Source organism: Melanerpes formicivorus, unplaced genomic scaffold (genome assembly GCF_026170545.1).
Source record: "Melanerpes formicivorus ecotype bairdi unplaced genomic scaffold, bMelFor1.0.p_v2 SCAF_5, whole genome shotgun sequence".
NCBI classification, from domain to species: Eukaryota; Metazoa; Chordata; class Aves; order Piciformes; family Picidae; genus Melanerpes; species Melanerpes formicivorus.
The window spans coordinates 30,263,291-30,285,958 of record NW_027142357.1 but is presented as its reverse complement, the minus strand read 5'-3'; the positions used below and the strand labels follow the sequence as shown (position 1 = coordinate 30,285,958).

At 43.1% G+C, this 22,668-nt stretch overlaps 1 protein-coding gene across 2 annotated transcripts in view; it reads left to right on the top strand.

Moving 5' to 3' along the window:
- Positions 1-22,668, top strand: part of SEMA5B (semaphorin 5B) — a 295,761-nt gene that overhangs the window by 225,357 nt on the left and 47,736 nt on the right. For both annotated transcript variants that reach the window (XM_068138997.1, XM_068138998.1), the window contains exons 10-12: positions 1,624-1,759; positions 6,004-6,211; positions 8,870-9,077. In XM_068138997.1, coding sequence (XP_067995098.1) covers positions 1,624-1,759; positions 6,004-6,211; positions 8,870-9,077 — 552 coding nt within the window. The remainder of the gene's footprint in view (positions 1-1,623; positions 1,760-6,003; positions 6,212-8,869; positions 9,078-22,668) is intronic.

Here is a 22,668-nt window from a genome sequence, read left to right as displayed (position 1 = left end):
GAGAAGGGGGTAGAGTCCGTAGCAGGCATCTAAAGATAGTTATTTTAAAAGTCTTTTAGTTAGACTATCAGGGTTTGGGGGGTTGTTTTGCTTTGGTGGTGGTGTTTTTTTTATTTTTCATTTTCTTTCTTTCATTCTTTTTTTTTTCTTTCTTCCATGTGTGCCTCAAGGCATTTACTTGTCATCCATCATTAGCTTTGTCTTAAGAGCTGCTGTCTGTGAGCACGCGCTGTGTCAGTGGTGTTCAGACAGAAGTGGGGAAAGGTTCACCCAGCATTGCTTTGACATGTTCAAAGTGAGCTACTCCATCACTCCAGGGATGGAAGAGGCAGGGGCAGGAGCAGAGAAAGGGAAGCCAAAGTAAGAACTTCTTCCTGATGTTGTATTGCTTGGAAGAAATACGCTGTGAAAGAATCTGTTCTTCTGCTTTCCAGCCTGGGATTGCGGAGCAAGGCTTCTTTTTGTGTGTGCAAGAGAGTGTAATTATTGGTTTAGTTAGAAAAATATGTTCTTTTCAGAGAATTCAAATTGCTTTAATTAGCAGAAAGATACGTACAGCAGGGCTTGGGTTATTTAAAAGGCACCGTGACGAGTCAGTCTCTTGTGCTAGCCCTATTTTTAGTTTTATTCTGGTATCTTCTTCTCTAAACATTGTTCCTTTCCTTAAAAAAGCAGAGAAGAAAGCTGAGAGCTGGGAGCAGGTTTGAATTTCAGGTTACCATGTAGCAAACCCTCTTTGGGCCTCTTTGCCCTCACCACCTGGGAGGTACCCTCCAGCCCAGTTGAGGGAAAAGAAGCTGAGCCTACCCAGAACCTTGAAGAAATGGATCCTCCATGACTGAAATGTGACAGCAAAGCCTGACTGATGTGTATGTGAGTCTGGCTGGGCAGTAGAGCATCCCTAAAACAAATTCCCTTCCAAAGAGTCTTTCCTACAGTGGCATTTCCCTAGCTGGTGTGTGCATGGTGCACAGTCTGTCCAAGACAGATGCTGTTCCCAGCTGGGAACACAAAGAAGTGAACTGTGATCACTGAAAACACAGGCTTTCACGTATTAGCAAGACCATTTTTCATGCTGAGCTGCTCTAACAACCAGCCTGGTTTGCACTGTCACTCTTTCCTTTCCCCTGCATGCATGCGCATGCATGTGTGCGCTTTATATATATGTAAAACAGGGCAGGTATTTTATAGCTGAAGATTTCAGGAGCCCATACAAATTTAATTTCACCTTGGGAAACACCGAGAGATTGAAAATTGAGTCATTTGTAATCAATTTAGATAGATGAATGCTTAAAAAATAAAAATAAACCCCGACACAAGTAATCCATGTAAATTAAACTGTATTCACCTTTCCTGTCAGAACTACTTCCATGACCCCTAAATCACAACCATTTAAAACCCAGAGCTCAAAATTAATTCTCAAAATTGTCATGCAAGCCATCTGCATTTTAGAATGTTAGTTATTTATTTATTTTTACTCCCTGAGAGATTGGTATTGCTGTACCTCTACCAATCAATTTATACGTATTTTATTTGAGTGGAGTTTGATGCCTGTTATGATGAAAATGTCAATGTTCTAATGATTAAATTGATTTTTTTTTTCTTTCCCCCTCTCTTTTCCAGAAACAGCATAGCTGCCTCAGCAGTGTGTGCCTTCAATCTGAGTGCCATTACTCAGGCATTTAATGGCCCTTTCCGTTACCAAGAAAACCCAAGATCAGCCTGGCTGCCAACCTTAAACCCCATCCCTAATTTCCAGGTACTTGCTACTGTCCTTCCGTTTGCTCTGGCCCCTATTTTCTTCTGTCATTCCAGTGGGTTGATTTGTGTAGGCTTCTTTTTCCAGGTGGACCTATGGAGTTGATAAATTGTATTTCTTCACATTTATGTGTGTTTAGTTTGTGATGCTCCTTGCCACGTATCATTGAGAACATGAGATTTGTGGCTTTTAAAGAAATATCAATTATTTAAATCTCTGCTACACTCATCACTGACATATGAAGTCTGAGAATGTAATCCTCACAAGGGGACATAGAAAGATGTCCTTGCCAGAGCTGGAAATGATTGAAGGCTGAAGCTGGACAAAATCAAACTAGAATGGAGACAGACTGTGTTTTTAAAACAAGAAAGGTAATTAACCACTGCGATTTTGTAGGGATGTGATGAATTTTCCATCCTTTGAGAGGATGCCTAAGGCTACTGAAAGTGCAAGATGGATGCATTTCCAAGACAAAATAACTCAACTAAAAGTTATGGACCTGTTGCAGCAGTAACTAAATTGGAAGAGGACACATGAGGATAGTCACAGTGATTCCTTCTCATACTAAAAGTCTTTGTCTTCATGACTGAGCAGCTTTCCAGGTTTATCAGTTAATGCCAATTTGAAAATCATGGAACACCTTCAATCCCTTTCTGCCCAGATTCAGTCAGCACAGCATGTGACAGCCCCAGCAAAGCTGTCTTCTGAAGTATGAGCCCTTTTTACAGCTCAGTCCCTTCTCAACTGGAGAATTCTAGGGAGGATGGACTTGTCTTCCTGTCATCACTTCCCCATGGTGAATCCTTCCAGTCCAGCTATGTGAATCTGACTCTTTTTTTATTATGGCAAATGTGCTGAGGCTGCCTGCAAATGCCATCTGCCTTCAAGCTGGTGATGTTAGGGACCTTCCAAAAAGGACTGTGCAGTCACCTGAAATCACAAGAGCAGGTGGGAGGCAGGTCCACACTGCAGGCTGGGACATGCTTGGATTCCTGCTGAGGAACCAAATTTCTCCCCCTAAATTGCCTCATAGCACCTGAGTGCTATAGCTTTTGCACGTACAAAGTGGGACAGATGCAGGCTCTCAGTCACCCCCTCAGCTTCCAAACCAAGAAACAAAGCTTGACTGAAAGCCTACCCATGCCAAGCATGGGCTTTTTTCTTTGGTTGGGGTTTTTGGGGGGTTTCTTTTTCTTTTTTTTTAAAGTTGAAAGAGCATATTAAGGTTAACTGAGAATGGAGGACTTTCTGGGCCTTGCTGAACTAGCCAAGGAGGAATAGAAAAGGGCTTTGGAAAGCATTTCCATGTAGCGAAAAGTGCCAGATAAAATGTGGAGTGCAAAGATTGCAACAGCAAGATGAAAGAAGAGGGTCAGAGGAAAATAAGGAAAGGAAAAGGAGGTATGTGGCAGACAAAAGGAAGATTGAAAGAAGAGATTAAGATGCTTTTCAAGTACAGGAGGAACAAGAGGTCAGTAAAGGGCCTTTAGGAGATGACAAGGGTAATTTAGTGACAGAGGAGGAAGATATTGCAAAAAAAAATTAAATTTTTTTCCCCCTCAGTGTTCACAAAGGAAGATGAGGGAAGCATGCCAGAATTTTTTTTTTCTTGCAGAGAGGAAGGAGAAATTCTGCAGGATATAGAGGATCAGGGCAGTGCAGATAATCAGGAAATTAGAAGCAAACAAAATAAAACCAAACCAGAGGGATGCTGTGTCAGCACACAGACTGCCAGTAGACCAAAAGGATTATCTGTGACTTGAGAGCAGAAAACAAAACCAACAATGACATTCCTGCCACGGGGACTCTTCCTTCAGTGATCCTCTAGAAAAGAAAGTGAGTGGGGAGAAAAACATCCAAAACAAGACAGAAGAGTAAACAAGAAGGAGTATGGGAGGCAGCAGAAGAGAGGAACCTAAAAACACTTTAGAATGTGGGATGAGTAATGAACTAAAACCCACCACTGCAATAGAAAAAACAAAACAACACATTAAACCCCTCCTGAGGACACTCACTACTCAGGCAGGTGCTTAAGTTTGTAAAAGAATGAGCATCTTCATAGGTGGTAGGAATTGGCATCATCCTGTTCACCTAATTCACGCGCACTTAGAAATACCGCAGGGCTTAGAACAGCAGCCGTTAGGATCGGTATTTGCTGTGTAAATGAGAGCTACATCCCTGTCAACTCAGTTTAGCACATTGTAGGAGAACCTCTGCATGGTGCACCTTGGAAAGGCAGCCACACTGCAAATACTTGCTTTGATGCATGTTGAGAGTATACACGTGGGGAATTTGCACTCTCTGGCTGGAGTGCTATAAATCAACATCCTAATTCACAGTATATGAACTTATCTTCCAAGGAAAGCCCAAACACCTGTACCCAAAATGAACAACAAGAAATTTGTGGATTTTTTTCCTAGTGAAATTACTCAGGTGTGAGCTTCACTTACTGAGAAGCAAAGTTGTCTATGGACTGAGTATGGCAGGATTTCTAGCTGTACCACTAACTCCCATGGGCTTGGGCAAGATAAATAACCAGTCACCCAGCTGTCTATTAGAGTAATAAATCTTCTGCCAACCTTGCATGGCATTGTGAAGAAGAAGGAAGATCTAGAAGGAAGATCTATCCCTGGCTATGGACAGACCACAAAACTGCATGGAGAGTTTAATATTGCTTCGGCTTTTGAAAGTGGTGAATTATAGGTGTTAGTGTGTGAGATAGAAACTCGCACCTTCAAATGCTCTATCCACCTTGTAGGACTTGCACTAATGTTTAAAAGACATGAGATGAGCTCTCTTCTTCCCTTCTGTTTTGTATTGGACAAGGACATTGAGTCCTATTTCAGTGTACCCCTTGGTGCCAGAGGACCATAGAATCATTAAGGGTGGAAAAGACCTTTAAGATTGTGTCCAGCTGTAACCCAACTACCATGACCACTAAATTATATCATGAAGCACCACATCTACACCCTTCTTGAACACCTCCCTGGGCAGCCTGTTCCAATGCCTCACCACTCTCTCAGTAAAGATTTTCCTAGTATGCAATCTTAAATCTCCCCTGGCACAACTTAAATCCATTTACTCTTGTCCTATTCATAGTTATTTGGGAGAAGAGACAAACACCAGCCACACTACAACCTCCTTTCAAGTAGTCATAGAGAGCAATAAGATCTCCCTTTAGCCTTCTCCAGACTAAACAACCCCAGCTCCCTCAGCTGCTCCTTGTATGACCTGCGCTCCAAACCCCTCACCAGCCTCATTACTCTTCTCTGGACACCCTCCAGGACCTCAATAACCTTCCTATACTGTGGCACCCATAATTGAACACATTACTAAAGCTATGGCCTCACCAGGACTGAGTACGGGGGCACAATCGCTTCTCTATTCCTGCTGGACACACTGGTTTTGATACAGGCCAGGATGCCATTTGCCTTCTTGGGCACCTGGGCACACTGCTGGCTCTTGTTCAGCCAGTTGTCCACCAGCACCCCCAGATGTTTTTCCACTGGGCTGCATTCCATCTGCTCTTGCCCACGCCTGTAGCATTGCTTGGGGTTGTTGTTACTGAAGTGCAGGACCTGGCACTTAGTATGGATGGGTGAGTATGGATTGGGTGAATGTGGGTTGATCTGCCATTCACTGTGAGGATAGAAGAGATGCATATGGTGAAGAGGGAGCTGGTGGCTAAGCTGCCTTGCTTCAGATGAGGCAAAGGGGTCTGTTCAGAAAGGAGCACATCTAAGAAGAGCGGTATGGTGAGCTGGGTTCTTTGATGCAAAATCAACCCATTACTCAGGCTTTTTAACTTCCAGTTTTCTGCATTTTATGGACTGAGATGCCAGGTAGAGTCTGAAGATTGTTTGAAATGCTTCTAGGAATTGTCACTGCAAAAACCTGCTCTCTACTGCTTGCTTTAAATGTTTCTACAGCTAGTTTTAATTCCTTCTTTTCCACCTTGGTTTGTTATTGCCTTTTGCCCTTCCAGTGTGCTGGCTCCATGGTATCACAAGGGGATGAAATTCCACATCACTGGTCAGTGGACCATCTGGGAGAAATGTTTTTAAAGAGTGGGTTACAGGCCAAAGCTAGGCTAAGGATCTATGGTCAGGTTAAGGGCCTCACACCGACTCATGGACCCAGTCGATCCACAGGACATGGGTTTCCAGAATAATTCCAGGGTTTGGTCTTGGGCTGCTAAAGTGGATGGAAAATGCAGGTGCTGAAGTTCAATCTTCCATGTTTAGTGTGGGACCCTGAATGATGACAGCCCTAATGAGAACCTGACGGAGAGAGTCCTGCAGGACGCGCAGCGCTTGTTCCTGATGAACGATGTCGTGCAGCCGGTGACTGTAGATCCCTACGTCACCCAGGACAGCATTCGCTTTTCCAAGCTAGTGGTTGATATTGTTCAGGGGAAGGATACTCTCTACCACGTGATGTATATTGGAACAGGTAAGACCACCAGGGCTTAAGAAAGTTCTTTCCACTTGCTTGTAGACTTAGCAGCCTTGGGAGCCTGGTCATGATGTCATTACAGAGTTGTCATTCAATATCTTTTTGGCACAAAACTGTGTTAAGTGTTAGTTTTCCTCAGTAAATTAAAAGCAGCAGGATGGATGACTCGAGGCAGAGTCCCAAGTGAACAGGCCATAAATCTACACTGTGTTTAAAAACAACAACAACATTTCTCTCCCTTTTACAAAAAACATGTTTCAGCTAATCGTGTGATTGCATTGCAGTAAGGAAGGGCAGAGGCCACTGAAATGCTCTGTTGTTTTGAGTATGTAAGTTGCCTCTTCACGCTATGACATGCTCATCTCTAAATAAACAATAATAGTATGTAGCCTCCAGGCTTGCCCAAGGTTTCAATTATGTCTTTCTTTGCACTTCCTGTGCCTACTGGTGTATGACTCCTGCTGTTTTCAGGAATGGGCATGTACGGTAGTGTAATGCAGCTGGGGAAGCTGAGGCAAGTGCCCTTTTGTGGTAGCATAGTGAGCCAGTGGTAGAATTAAGTGTGTGATCTAGTCTCTCGATTTCTACTGCCATCCTCTAATTAGCAGGACACATTGCCTCTTCTGAGAAGTAGAGACATCTTGGAATGATGGAAGATGCTGAAGAAGGACAAAGTGTTATAAATGGTTGTCTTAGCCCATATCCATACTAATGATAGAGGTTAAATTAAATAGTTTGATTAATCAGAGCATATGGCCAGCCTCATGGGCATAATGTTGTTATCCTCAATTGCAGAAGCTTTGACTTTAGAATAAGATGGATTGCCTCCATAAGTGTTAGCTTAATCTCACATCTGAATGCAGACTCATTGCCTCATTCTCCTGTTACCACCTTCCAGGACTGTGTCATGATTTATCTGACTTTTACCACCACTTATTTCAAAAGTGATCATCTTGGATGTGTTCTAGTTACATCCACACTATAGAAGCCTCTATGGACATTGATTATTATGAGAAAATTATACTTAAATGGAAATGCAATGTGATTCTGCCATTTTGATGTCTTATTGTTTTAAGTGAGGAGTCCCTGCTGCCCAGCGCTGCCTAGGGGCAGAACTGGACAGAAACCTATCTCTGAGACAAACCAAGACGAGACTTGGGCCTCAGTCTTGTTCCCCACTTTATAGAATCACAGAATTGAAGGTTGGAAGTGACATCTGGAGATCATCTAGTCCAACCTCCTTGCTAAAGCAGGTTTGCCTAGAGCTGGTTGCACAGTAATGCATCCAGGCAGGTTTTGAAAGTCTCCACAAAGACTCCACAACCTCTCTGGGCAGCCTGTTTCAGTGCTCCATCACCCTCAAAGTAGAGAGGTTTTTCCTTTTGTTTTGGTGGAACTTCCTGTGTTCTAGTTTGTGCCTGTTGCCCCTTGTCCTAATCACTGGGCAACACTGAAAGGAGTCCAGCCCCATCCTCTTGACATCCACCCCTTAGATATTGAAAAGCATTGATAAGATTCCACCCTCCTTGCCCCCCAGTCTTATCCAGGCTGAAGAGCCTCTGATCTCTCAGCCTGTCCTGGTAAAAGAGACATTCCAGCTCCCTAAGGATCTTTGTGGCCCTCCATTGGACTGTCTCCAGTAGTTCTCTGTCTCTCTTGAACTGAGAAGCCCAGAACTGGACAGGGCTCACTAGGGCAGAGTAGAGGGGGAGGAGAACCTCCCTTAACCTGCTGGACACACTCTTCTCACTGCACCCCAGGAGACCATTGGCCTATCTGGCCACTAGAAAACATGGCTGGCACAAGGGGAACTTGTCCACCAGGACTCCAAATTTAAGGCTCTCCTAAATGAAAGAGAAGCTTCACATTGTAGCCAACCCCATCACTGTAAATTGCTGAGCTTTGGCACTCGTACTGAGGCTATCAGGATAGAAAGGTTAAGCTTCAGGAGCAGTCGGGGCTGAGAGACCTCTTTGGAGCTTTAGTGAAAAATGCTGAGGTTTCCCCCTTTTCCCTAGCATGAATCTTCCACAGCTTATCAGATCTGTAAATTGTTTAGGTAAGAGCACTGTGAACTCAAGCAGATATGTTTCTGTGTATGCACTGTTCATGCCATAACATCCCCTTGTCAAGCTGGCAGGATGGCTTCTTCCAGGAAGAAGATCAATTAGATTTGTGACCCATGCAGTCATTATGGAGGCCTCTGAGATTTCCAGCAGAGCCACTGCATCTGTTGTCATTTGTCATGGCATCAAATCAGGCCGATCTGCTCCATAACCTAAAAGAAATACAGACTCAAGGCACCAGAAACGATCCCTGCTATCTCGGGTCACCTTGCTGTATAAAAGAACTAGACTCTTTTCTGCCCCAGTGCTCCAACTGGGAAATATTTCCAGGTACTCGCTCTCCAGATGGTTCACGTTCTTCTGGGTTCCCATTAAAATACATTCACAGGTGGTTTCTGCAATGTCTGTGAGAACTGCTGAGGAGTGTAATGATGTAGCTGGAGCTCTCTCTACTGTGGGCAGCAGGTGACCCAGAACTAGGTTTAAAGCAGCTGTGTAAAGATGACATTAATATTTCACTCTTTAGGCAGGTATGAAATGAAGTGAATGCCTGTAAGATTTACTTGTGCCTTGTTTCTTCTTCTGTTAGAGTATGGCACCATCCTGAAGGCCCTTTCTACCACTAACAGGAGCCTGAGGAGTTGTTATTTAGAGGAAATGCAGATCCTCCCTGATGGACAACAGGAAGCAATCAAGAGTCTCCAAATCCTGCACAGTGACAGGTCGCTCTTTGTGGGCTTAAATAATGGAGTGTTAAAAATTCCTCTGGAGAGATGCTCCATGTACAAAACAGAAGGGTAAGCAAATTTACAGCTCTGATATATTCCACTCCAGGTTAAAAAGAAAAGCACAAGGGAAACATATTCCAGTCTGATTCAGGTTAGAAGGTGTTTTTTGGGTTATTTTATTACTACAACTCAAAAGACACTGTTAAAAATGCAGCTTCTAATACATACATTCATGTCAGGAGCAATGAGAATGTGCAATATATATATTTTAAATATTAATTAGTCCTCATCAGAAATTAATTGCATGTTTGCCAAAAAAGGCTTTCCATATTTATCTGGGTTTTGGTGTGTTTTGTTTTACTTACCATTTCAATGTTACTTTTATAACTTAGTGCTGATCATTCTTATTGGCAGTATGGCTACAGGTTTCTGAATTTGGGTAGAATAGAATAGAATAGACCAGACCAGACCAGACCAGGTTTGAAGAGACCTTTGAGATCATCATGTCCAACCCATCATCCAACACTATCTAATCAACTAAACCATGGCACCAAGCACCCCATCCACTCTCTTCCTAAACACCTCCAGTGATGGTGACTCCACCACCTCCCTGGGCAGCCCATTCCAATGGCCAATCACTCCTTCTATGAAGAATTTCTTCCTAACATCCAGCCTAAACCTCCCCTGGTGCAGCTTGAGACTGTGTCCTCTTGTTCTGGTGCTGGTTGCCTGGGAGAAGAGCAGGTTGATGCCAGTCTGTCCTGGCTTATCTGGATGATCAGCTCTCAAATATCTGAAGAGGCAGGTCTGAGCTGTGTGGCAACTTATTATTGCTCTTGCACCCAATAGCTCATCTCAACTATGTGTGACAGCTCTAACATCAGTGCCTTTTGGTTTAATTGTCAGCCCTGGCTCCAGAGCAGTTTTCCACCCAGAAATGTGTGTAGAAGGTTTTTGCACCCAAAAGGTATCCTTCCATTCAAACACATGAAAGAATGTGATACCAGCTGATCAAGATGCTCAAATACTCTCCCTGAGTGTGTACTGGGGTCTGCTGTGGGTAATTACTTATTTGCATCTGTTGAAAATAATCATCCTTCTCATCTCTTGCTTTTTGCCTTGCTTTCCTTGATGAGAGTTTAGTCTCAAACTGAAGTCCTCTGTCATAGACAAGAGGAAGGATTTTGTTAGCAGCATATAAACGGATTCCCTCTTTCATGGCCTACTGCAAGATGTCCCTGTTCTCTTGCCAAAAAAGCATGATATAGAAAATGTTACCGTCACTTTATTGTCAACAAGTAGAGTTTATCTATCAGCTTGTACTAAATTTGTGTCAGTTTAAATATAAAAGTGCTAAGTCTTTCTATTTTCACTGAAACTCTTAATTATCCCTTTTAGGAAATACAACTTGGTCATTACTGCAAGTTTGACACAGAAGTGTTTAATGTGTAAAGGTTTAGTTGCTTATACAGACAAGCTGACACAAAAGTGTTTACTAAAAGAAAGAGAACCACAGCTGGGAAATACCATTCTGTCCTCAACCCTTAAAAGCAGAGATTTATAAAGGTAGAACATAACAGCTGTCCTCTTCAGGCTGTCCTGGAGAGTTTCAGTTTGAGAATATTTATGTGTGTATACATACATGCGATCCAGTTTCAAGAGAAATGAGTTCTCCCTTTTCTTGCTTTTCATAATCTTGAGTTCAGCTTTCCAGTAATTTATATGCCCCAGTTTCAGCCTGCATAGGTACTTTGTATGACACTTCCATTAAAACTCAAATGGTGGAGGTTTGCTCAACTAGCTAAAAAAGGGATAAGCAGGGGAAAAGCAGCAGTGGCTGGAGGGCAGCTGGTGGGGGTACCTCACAAGAGTATCTTCTATTTAATACCTGAGGACACAGCACAGTCCCCTGCTAGTGTAAGCTTATCCCAGCAGAGGAAAAATAACTAGCCTCAGTTTGATGCATTGTGTGGCACTTAGTCCTGGCTGAAATTATTGGGAAGCTTGTGTACTAATGCTGGTATTTTTCTAAAACAAACTTTCTGAAGGCATTTTTCTGTGACATAAGGAATCAGTCCAGCTCTTTGGGGAATGGAGATTTAAACTCTGCCTCCATTGACAAGTTCCGTGATACTTGTAGACAATTTAAGCCAGCCCCTGGGCAATACCAAAATACAGAAGAAAGGGTTTGCTGATAGCATAGTGGGTGCATTTGTTTGGCAATGTGGGAGGTCAGAATTTGCTGAATTCAGGTGCTGGCTAGCTGATGCACATTGCTACAGATCCTTTGCCTCGTGGCCAAGTTTTGTGGAGGCACTGTGCATTTGAAAAAAAAAAGGAGGACAAGAAAAGTAGGAAAGCCAAGGAAGGCCATTACTTATGTTTTCATTTCAAAGGATGTTTGTGATACGGTGACTTTGTAAACTAAGGGAATTATTCAGCTGCAATTTTTTTCAACTGCAGTTGTTGGAACTCTTTTTCCTCTTAGCATCCTGGTTGTATAGGTGACAATTCAGCTTGGCCTCCTTTGTATTATTTTCAATACCAAACTGTATCAAGAGGGATGTTTTGATTTCCCCCAGTGCCTTCCACCTGGCACTTCTCCTGGGATGTGATTTATTGCTTATTGTTGTGTTTATGTTTAATACATGCCAATATACAGCCACCCTGTGAAGCAGGGCTCCGGCTCCTACAACACCCCCTGCTTACTTTTTTTCTGTGACTCCTTGACTGGCCTCCCTAAAATGCTTTGGTTTCAGCAGTTTTCATAATCTAATTGTTTTGATGGGGGCTGAGGAAGCTTGGAGGTGATGAAGAATTTGTGCCTCCGAGGCACAACATTGTTTTCTTTGGCTCTGCCTTACATTATCAGGAAACTTTGCAGCCTTTTACACCCTGGGGACTGATGTGGGTTCTTGATTGCTGACATAGAGCTCTAGCCTTTGCCCTTCCTTCTCCCTTCTCTCTGGAACAGGCAATCATGTATCAAGAAAAAATTGATCCTAATATTGATCCCCCTCCAGCAATCCTTGTTGCTGTGCTGCTTTAAAACCTTGGGGCTTGGCACCAAGGCCCAGAAATGGGGCAGAAGAGAAAGAAGCAGCAGCAAAGGGAAGAGATGAAAAGGGAAAAGGATTTCTGCCATCTCCTTTACTGTTCATTTATTGACACAGCACCAATTTAATCACTTAAATGGTGACCAGTAACTCAGCCCCATGTCTTGATGTAGTTCATTGACCCAATATATTTCTAGGTGTCTGAGCAGTGTTTTGTATGTGCCCACTGACCTGTCTCAATCTGTCTTTTCACAACAGCCAGTCTTAGCAACAGGGAAACAGGAAGACATCTGTAATGTCAGCTGCACATATTTACAGGCTGGACTTTGCTGCAGAGCCTTTGCCTTATGTCTGTTGTGTTTCAGTGCTGCCATTTCCCACTTTTGCTGGAGACTGTTAGGAAGATGTTCCACGTGAGCAAAACCTACAAACTCTTTAAACATGCAGCATGTTTTGAAGGCTGCTTTGCTGGGTGTTGTTTGACTGAGCTTGCTGCTGGATTTTGCATGGCTTTGAAATCTTTGTAACCTCCCTGCAATTTTCAAATGAGCTTGAATTTTTACTTCTAGTTGCCCCAAGCTTTGAGAAGGAATGTTTGGAAAAGCAGCACTGCAGCTTTATCACTGACACCACCATCTCTCTAGAATGTGTCTGAACTAAATCCCAAATCTGACTTTTAGAGAGGAAAGGACTAGACCATTATTGTCAGGTGGGGCTTATCTGTAGGCATAGTGTAGTAATTTTTTTTCAGAGGGTGGGGTGAGGTTATTCATTTTAGGAACTGCAATCAAACAAGTAGAAAAATGAAGCTTATTGTTGCAGGGGAAACATTGTCATCTCTTTTTATTGCCCCTTTGTAGCATCAGGGCCATGGGCCTCTGAGCAGAAAGAGACCCTGAGGTGGGCCTTGGAATGATTTTGCAGTGATTTTTTTTTGTTATACATTCAAATGAGGAAAATAAAACATGTTTTAGAATGAGCCCAGAGGTTCTCTTGAATGCCTCTCCCCTTTCTGGTCTCCCTGTGCTGAGCAGTTTATTTTAAAATACTTTATGTTGATGTCATCTTCCTCTCTCTAGTTTTCTGCATAAAATTTGCAGTCTGCGTGGTGCAGGTTGTAATTTTGACATGTATGCTGTGGTTCTGAGAGTAGTTTATCTTCTCTGTCCTCTTCTGTCATGCTGTGCTCATGTGTGGGCATCCCATCAGGTTGTCTGATGCCACTTCAGGTCAGCCTCATGCCAGCAGAGATACTCCTGCTTCCAAGTCTATGGGGAGAGCCAGATCCTCTTGCGTGCAGCTATGACATGCTCTCATTTGAACTCTGCCTGCTTTTTGACCTGGTTGCAGGGAGTTTGCTGTTGAGTGATGCTGAGATTTTGCCCTCCTACTTGGCCTAAATTCTGCAATACATCCCCTCCAGCCATGGTGCTTAACACAGAGCTAGCAGAAATGACTCAGCTGACAAGCATTCTGATTTGCTGACTTGCGATCTGTGTGAGAAATACAATTCACCTTTAAATAGCTCTGGGCCAGTGACCAGACAACTGAGTACATATGGGTGAGTAACTCCTGAAATGTCCTCAGGGAGTTTGCAGAAGGAAAGGTTTGGCAGGCATGGTAAAGAAGCAGAGCGCCTCCTATTCTCTCCAGAGCGCAAAACCGGAGCACCAAGCATGGTGCCTGTACCATGTCCACACCATGCTTCAAGGGAGCTGGGATATCACACGGAGGATTGCTTTGGTGGTTCTTGTTATTTTCTTCTTTTTCTCTACTCCTTATATGATGCAAGATCCTCAATATCACAGGAATTAAATACTTGAATTTAGGATTGCAAAATGAGAATTACAGGATTGCCAGATTCCAGGAGTCAAATTTGATTGAAGGAATAATACAGTCTGGAAAGACATCTAAAAATTTCCCAGCTTGTGGGAAAGAATGAGTTGAATATGGGCTGGAAATCCTCGGACCTCTTCATCAGAATGACGATAGCTCCTTGAAGGACAAACAAGGAGCTACTGTTGGGTAAAAAGCACAGGAGAGAAAATGTTAAAAGACATAGGGAAGGGAACAAAGCAGAGACTGTTCAGTGGAGCCCAGCATCCAGCAGATTGCTGAGGCGACGACACTGATGGCCAGATTGTTCATCAAAGACCTTGAAAATCCTGCCCCTTCTTCTGAGCTGTGGCTGTTGAAAGTCTGGCCTAGAGTGTGTTTTGAAATATTCTCCCTGAGAATTCTTATAAATATCCAGCACATGGAACTTTTTTTATTATTATTATTTTAATAGTGCCAAAAGCAAAGGTAAAAGCCTGCAAAAGTATTGGAAGACTCCATAGGCAGAAAGGAGAGTGCTCAAGCCAATGTTTTGTCATCCACGGTATCCAGTAACACATCAGAATAAATCACTAAACATCTGGTTTGGCATTCGGGTTGCATTTAAGTAAATAGCAAGACTCCCACTGATGGAGAATTAAGACATCAAACAGAACCATGATCACTAAAGCTCTTGGGGAAAAAAACGAAGTTTGGTTGATCAAATGGATCTGTGCTCTTTAAATGGAAGTACAAAATGATACCATTTTCTCTATCCTAAAAGCACATTTGCATCTGCTGTAGCAGGCAATTACTCCCATTTTCTTTAATGTAGCTACTCCTATACGTAAAGTTAAGTGCATCCCTACTATTTGCAGAATATGGATGTTGAAGATTTGAGGAGATGTTACAGGCCTAAGAAACCTGGATACCAGGGTTGCAGTTGAAGAGCTTCTTTTGAGCAGTCTGGGACAGGGACATGTCCAGGTGTGCCTGAAATTGGAGAAAAGGGAAAAAAAAAAGGTGGCAAGGGTAAGCAGTAATGTCATGAGCAGAGGCATGTTTCCGGTAAGATGCCAGAGAGATTGGTTTTCAGTTTCATCTTATTTGACATTATCTTTAATGGCATGGAAGAAAGAAAATAGCATACTTTGTAGATGGCATTGAGGTATGAAGGAATCACAAATAACAGTGAAGAGAGAAATGCAATGTGGGGCCAGTAGGGAACCCAGCAAGAGGCTGAATTTGAGAAATAAGCCTGTGCTAAGATTGCTGGTGTTTGCAGCACTGGAAGAGAGGGGATACAGGATGACAGAGTGGAAAGGGGCTCTGTTCTGAACCAGATGAATTACTACAGTTCTTCCATTTCTATCAATTTTAAGATGCCTGTACACTTTTAATATCCCGCTTTTAGTCAGAACTATATAAAGGGTCCTGAGTGAATGGTACTGTGGCAGGAGAGGAATTTAGCAGTAGCCAGAGTCTGGGGTTATACAGATGCTGGAAGAGATGAAGGTCAGTCCAGAAAGCCAAATAAAATCAGCCAATGTCAGGGTTCTCTGCCTTTTTTCCCCTATCCCTATACGAAGTAGATGATAATATTCGGTTGCAAATTTGTCAGGGCGGGGGGACTTTGGATTTGCTAGGAGGGAGTAAAAAGCTGAGAGGCTGAACATTTTGAGGGATTTTCTTTGCTTCTTGTTTTTAAAGGCAATTGCCAATGTACTTGGCTCACAAGATCAGGAATGGTTTAGCGTAAGGATCCTTTTACCTCAAGCAGACTGGCTTGAGGCCAGCTGAGATCAGTGATGTCTAGAAGTCATTACCATCTGATGCCTGCTAGGTGGGCTATGTGAAATTAATTTCAACACAGTGGTGACTGACAGGATAGCATGTAGTTTTCTTGAATATGTAATGTTAGGATGACATTGATGCTATTGTTGTACAAACAAGATTAATAACTAAAGGCACCAGCAAGGCCCAGGGCAGATACCCTTTGCATCTGTCAGCTCTTGCAATTTGCTACCCTTTTGTCATAAGATTTGTACTTTAGGCAATGGTCACATTCAGAGGCATGACTCCTAATGCAGAGTCTACAGCTTTACTCCTGCAATGAATGTTTTGCTTCATGTCTCAAGCTTCCAGTCAGTATTTTCAGTGCAAAAGGCAAACATGTCCCATGTTAGTACTGAATTAATGTAATATTACAGATGTGCAGATGCACAGGCCAATGGCATCCTGGCCTGTATCGGGAATAGTGTGGCCAGCAGGAGCAGGGAGGTCATTCTGCCCCTGTACTCAGCACTGGTTAGGCCGCACCTTGATTCCTGTGTCCAGTTCTGGGCCTGTCAGATTAGGAGAGATGTTGACTTGCTGGAACGAGTCCAGAGAAAGGCAACAAAGCTGGGGAGGGGTTTGGAGCACAAGCCCTATGAGGAGAGGCTGAGAGAGCTGGGGTTGCTTAGCCTGGAGAAGAGAGAGGGGAGACCTCATTGCTCTCTACAACTACCTGAATGGAGGTTGTAGCCAGGTAGGCGTTGGTCTCTTCTCCCAGGCAACCAGCACCAGAACAAGAGGACACAGTCTCAAGCTGTGCCAGGGGAAGTTTAGGCTGGATGTTAGGAAGAAGTTCTTCACAGAAAGAGTGATTGGCCATTGGAATGGGCTGCCTGGGGAGGTGGTGGAGTCACTGTCACTGGAAGTGGTTTAAGAAGAGACTGGATGGAGCACTTAGTACCATGGGTTAGTTGATTAGATAGTGTTTGGTGGTAGGTTGGACTCAATGATTTCAAAGGTCTTTTCTGGTCTGGTCTGGTCTGGTCTATTCTATTCTATTCATCATTCACTTTTTATTAGGAGGTGTGCTATTCTGCCTATTTGGGGAGGAGGAAGTATCTGGACCCAGAGCAAATGTGTTATTGGTTTAAGTTTAAAATTTAAGTATATATAAGAACATAAAATATCTATGGGTTGTAGAAAAACACAATGTTTGCCTGTCTGGTATCTTCTACATGTCAAAACACCTAAGAACTGTAGGTCTATGGGGACTCTGCAGTCTGCAAAGGGGTAGGGCTGTATTTTAAGAATATCAATTTACTTGAGCGATGTTGCCCCTTGTTAAAAAGTGGAATGGACATTGTTTGATGGTGTTTATATAACTACAGGGATGTGGTTGTTCCCTTGTACTCAGCGCTGGTGAAACCACGTGTTGAGTACTGTGTTCAGTTTGAGGCTCTCACTATGGATTAGGTAAAGAGGAAGGCAATGAAGCTGGTGAGGGGTCTGGAGAACTTATGAGGAGTGGCTGAGGGACCTGGGGTGTATAGTCTGGAGAAAAAGAATGCTTGAAGGGAGACCTTCTTGCTCTCTACAACTACCTGAAAGGAGGTTGTGGTGAGGTGGGGGGTTGGTCTCTTTTTCACAGTAACAAGTGATAGGATGAGAGGAAATGCCTTGGGTTGCTCCAGAGGAGGTTTAGATTGGATATTAGAAGAAAATTCTGCACACCTGAGTGCACAGATTTGCCCAAGCTGCCTTTCCAAAAGGATGTGGAGTTCCCCCTGCCTCTTTCCATATGGCAGCCTTGGGAGGCATGTTTTCTTAAGGCTCAAAAGCCTGCCAAGGCTAGGAAATGGTTGTGCTTCACAATCCCCACAAACATGTCCTGCGCTCAGGAATTCCTTCTGGCTATTTTTTTCTTTAGGACTTAAATAGTATCTGAGTTTTCTTATGGATGACTGATCCCATCACTGGTAGTCAGAGGCTCTCTGTACTTCTGTTTTTATTAGAGGTCGGTTTTGTTTGGCACAGCGTCAAGGGTTTCTAACAGTGTTTCTGGAACACGTTTTCATTTTGTTTAATAACCTCCTTTATTGATGTAAACATAAATCCAGGTTTAATCAGAATTTTTCTCAGGATGGCATTAATCTTCATATTTGAATAAATGCAATGTTGTTTTATTTCATGGCTTTAAAAATAAACACCTATCCAATAAAAGAGTCAGTGTTGCTAAAAGATGATGGAATGAGATGTCAGAAAGTAAGAAATGGAACAGTTTTTTTGTGTAGCTTGTGCGAGGCCATGATCTATAAACCACAATCGATTAAAGTGATCTTGAAAATGGTAAAGCAGGAGGTGGAAACCAGCAAGCCAAGGTCCCTGGTGTGGAAAAGAAATTAAGGTGAAACTGCCTTTGAAAATCCTCTGTGCACTGCTTCTCTCAAACAAGTTACATGTGTTTGGCTCACAAATGGACTTCAGTTTTAGTGGTTGTTTTACACCATGGCTTTAATTTATGTATTCAAAACAAATCATGTGCAGAGCAGCAATCACTGATGCTAAGCATGTGTGGGTGATAAATTACACACACACACACTTCAGCTTCTCTGCCTCTGTGTCCAATACCAAATGCCGAAATACCAAACCTTGTCTGTCCAGACTAACATCAACTGTAGCCCTCACAGTGCTGGTACCTGTGAGCTATGGTATGGTCTTCCTGAGTTGTGCCGTGCTCCACAAATAGCCCCATTAATTGCTCTTGAAGTACATGGCTACTCATCTTGAGGAAAGGGCAGGAGCATCTGGCATGGAATGTGTTGTATTCACCAGCTGAGAAATGAAGCTGCTACTTGACCAGTGTCTGACTAAAGCAGCTCAGTTCCACTTGGCTTCTCTTCTCAGTGGGGAAAGATAATGGATTTGTACAGATCACTAACTCATCTCTGCAGTTTGAATTTTTCAAGGTATCAAAATTAAAGGGATTGTTTGAAGCTCTGGTGCTTTTTTTCCCTTTCTAATCTTATTTTCTTAAGCCACAAACGTCTTTTTGATTCTTATTCTCCTCTTTTCATGCCATCTGGCTTTAGGGAAGACAGGAGTCCGTTCTTCCTTACACAGGCTATTGAGGTTGTCAGTAATTATGATTTGGTTGGCTGGAAGGTAATATGATTATTTGTTTAGTTCATCCACTCTGTAGGTTGATAGCAATGGGCCAGTAAGCTAACCTTGTCCAGAAATGCCAGTCTGCCAAACACAGCTTTATACCTGCAACTAACAGACAGCTAAAACTCCCTTATTGCTTGCAAAGGGCTGTTCCCTTAGAGTTAACTGTGCAGGGAGCAACAAATCGTTGTGAAATTCTGAGCTCTTATTCCCCAACAGAGCAAGGTGAGCTCCTGTGCTGCCCCTGAGATACTGAGCAGGTTATGAGCATTGCTGAGTGTCTTGCAGGTTCAGGCCTATAAATGTTTGCACTACACCAGTTCGCAGCACTGCTATCTTTGAGCTAACTGGTGAGGCCCATGGAGGTTTAAAGGAATAGGTGCTATGACAATTATCTTCCTGGCAAACTTGAAGCCCGTTGCAGGTTCCAAACTCACCAGCAAAAATGGAGAACTCTCTCCTGGTGCAGGGTTTTGTGAGCAAATACAGTCTGGGAAGGGAGCTTCTCAGCCTAGCGCCCTGCCTCTGCAGATCATCACATTCCATTCCTGTTGCTTGTAGTCATCAAAAAGGAGTGAGAAACACATAAATGAAAAGAGAGGAAATGAAAATTGGGAGAGTAAGCATGTCCTGGCAGATGAGAGGAGCAAAGTCCTTCAGTGTGACAGTTTTGTGGCTTTTGGTCCAAAATGGCATTTTTGTGTCTATTCTGTCTGGTAGTATGAAGGGGGAAAAGCTGCAGCAATTACTTATTTCCTTTGGGATGTCAAAGTCTCATCTCCTGGGTCTGGTTTTACTGATTTGGTAATCTGTTTATTACATATACTGTCTAGAGGCAGAGCAAATTAAACTGGGAATGAAAAATGCTTGAACTACAGAGGTTCAAGATTTAATGAAGATTCTGAAATAAGACATGATTCAGGCTATTACAAAAAAAAACAAAACCAAAAACCTTGGGCAGCACAATACCAGCATCATGGAAGCAGAAACCTTTATACAGCACATGCTGTTAGTGAAGGCTCAGCGCTGCTAGGCTTTGAAGTCCCCCTTTAAAAGCCCTTCTGAGTCATTGGTCAGAGTTTCCATTGACTTCAGTGGGCTGTAGGTAGTGCCCCACTTGCAGAGTCGTAATCCTTTGTGTTTCTACAGATCACTGCTGTAGAAGTGATTGAAAAGGCCAACAATAGGGAGGTTTACAGCTCCCAAACAGTAGGCAGCAGGTGAACTCTTATGAGTAAGATCTTATTGTCATGCAAATATCCTTGGTAAGTGAGAATAAGGAACTAAAGGGGGGAAAAAACCAAACAGCAGCAACAACAACAAAACTCCAACAAAACCTCAAAACCTTGGACAAGAGTTACAAATGGAATTGTTTTTCAATCAAACATTTTCAGTGTATGCTTTTATGCTTCAGATAAGACATTTATTGTGAGGCAATGAATTAAAATGAATGACTATTGGTAGTAATGTGCTGTCAAAATATATCAAACCACTTAGATATCTGTCAGAAGTTATTCTCCCAAGTCCTTGCTCAATGTGCAATGGTTAGTAGATGGCCAGAGCAGAACTGGTGGCAGAGACTGTGTGGTAGTATTAGAGTCTTACTTCCACAAGCATCCCACTTTGTGACATTTCATTAACTAGTTCATTAGAATTAATATAGCCAGTGTTAACCTGCTATGCTCAGGTAGTCTTCTGGGATAATGGGTTCCTTCTAGCTGTGTGAATTATGATTGGAGATGATGGTGTGTCATTAGCTCCTTCAGGCATTCCTAGCCACTGAGGAGTCTTTAAGTGTGGTGTTCCCTGTACGTATGGTATGAAATCTGGCCTCACTAAGCCTGTGGCAGGACTCCCATTGCCTTTGAAACATCAGAATTTCATTATGGTATGTAAACTCCTTTGCAATCTTATTTCACAGTATTTACATTCTGCCCTTTGAGACTCTGGATTCCACAGCCTGTGTGAGACTTTTCAGTGGTATCGTAACACGAAATGGTGTTTACACCTAAATGTATCCATTTACTTTGTGTTCTGAGCACAGGGAAATACTGTGATATCTTTACATTTTCCACGTTGTGCTGCCTGATCTACTAAGAATGACAGCATATTTCTGAAGCATTTGGCTCCCTGCGTGCACGTATGCATACATATCTCTGTTTCTTAAAGGTGGGTGTTTGCTGGTGTGGTTTTATCTTTTAATGACATAAACAGGGATATATATTCTGAAGCTGTTGTAAGGATATATATTAGGGTGGATTTTGAGGTGTTCACTTAAAGTGTTTGCCAGAAATGTTGTTCTCTTGTAGTAATGCATATTGTAATGCTTTTCCTGCTTACAAAAGGAGGGGGGGAGGAATGGAGCAAATTGTGTGTAAGTAAACACATTCCTCCTCACCCTTAAGTTTATTGCTGTCAGTTGATATAATAGGTTTCTCACCAGATCTGAGGCAGATGAGTGGGCTCTGAATCCTGAAGGGAGGCAGACAGCATAGCTATTTTGTTTTTAAGTTTCAAATGGTTTTGAGGGCCTGCTATCAAACAGGGAGAAGTCCTGGGCTGTGATGGTTGGTAAATTGCAGTGTGTGATTTGACAACACAGCAGAGCCCGGGCTGGATAGGAATTCATTACTCCCAGGATGCAGAATGCAGGAACGGTGCAGCATGGGATGGCCAGAGCTCCCTGCCAACAGGCACTGTACCAGACTGTTCCCGAGGCCCAGCATCACGGCCTTCTGGCGGCTCTGCAGTTTGGTTACTGATGGCCCATCAGCTGGGGGTCAGTGGTGGTGGCAGGGGACCGCAGGCTGTGATTCATCGAGTGCAGCGTTGGGGATCCGTAGCTCTTCACTCTCAGCCAAGAGCAGCACATTAGCTCCATGACACACATTATGATGGTGCCAGCAAAGTGGTCAGTGTCTAACTGGGATATATTGCAGCCTACAGAGTGGCTGAGGGCTGTAGCACAGAACATATGGAGATTATTTCCTGAGTTTATGCAGCACATGTTTTCCTATAAATTAAATTCAGAGAAAATGCGTATCATAATAGGGCGATGCTCACAACAGCCTTCCCTGCTATGAATTACAATGACCTCTCTCAGCGTGCTTGGTGCCCAGTGAAATGGCTTCGTGCAGCTGGAAACAATAGCATGGATGTGGTGTCAGGGTCTGAAAGCCTGAGAAAAGGTTAAAACAGGGGCTTTGCTTTTTTTTTCTTTTTTGGCCTTTTTTCCCCCCTTTCTTGTTTTCACCTCCCTTGCTACTCTTATTCTCGCTCTAGAAACTGTCCAGATTCCTCCTGAAGGGCAGAATTGCCGAGAGGGTGGCCAGATGCCCTGTGTCTGGTCTGTAATTAACTGGCAGCTGCCCTTGCTGGGAAGCTGCTAGATGACAACAGTAGCTCTGGTCGTGGCAACAGCCCCGCTTCATGGGTGAGGGCAGTGTGGGTTGCCAAACAGCAGGATGGGGGTCCATAGCCAGAATAATAAGCAAAGCAGCATGTGTCCTTGGACTGAGGATCCCAAGTCTTTTCTAAGCAAATATTTGATATTCCGTTGCCTGGGATTGGGGCAAAATCATCTTTGCCTTTTTCCCTGAGCGTGCTGAAGCATCTGAAGGAAGGATGGAGTAGGGAAATTCATTGTAACTACCTTACTGAAGCATGAAAGAGTTATATTCCTTACAACTCTGTGTGTAAAATCTATAGGAGAGGAAATGTAGGAGCTGCCATGTAGGGGACAAGTGGAAAGTCATAATTTAATTTAAATATATACATGTGTGTCTGTCTGGTTATAAAGTAGTGGGTGCCAGACAGCAAAACAGGCTAGGGTCCGCTGTGGGGCAAAT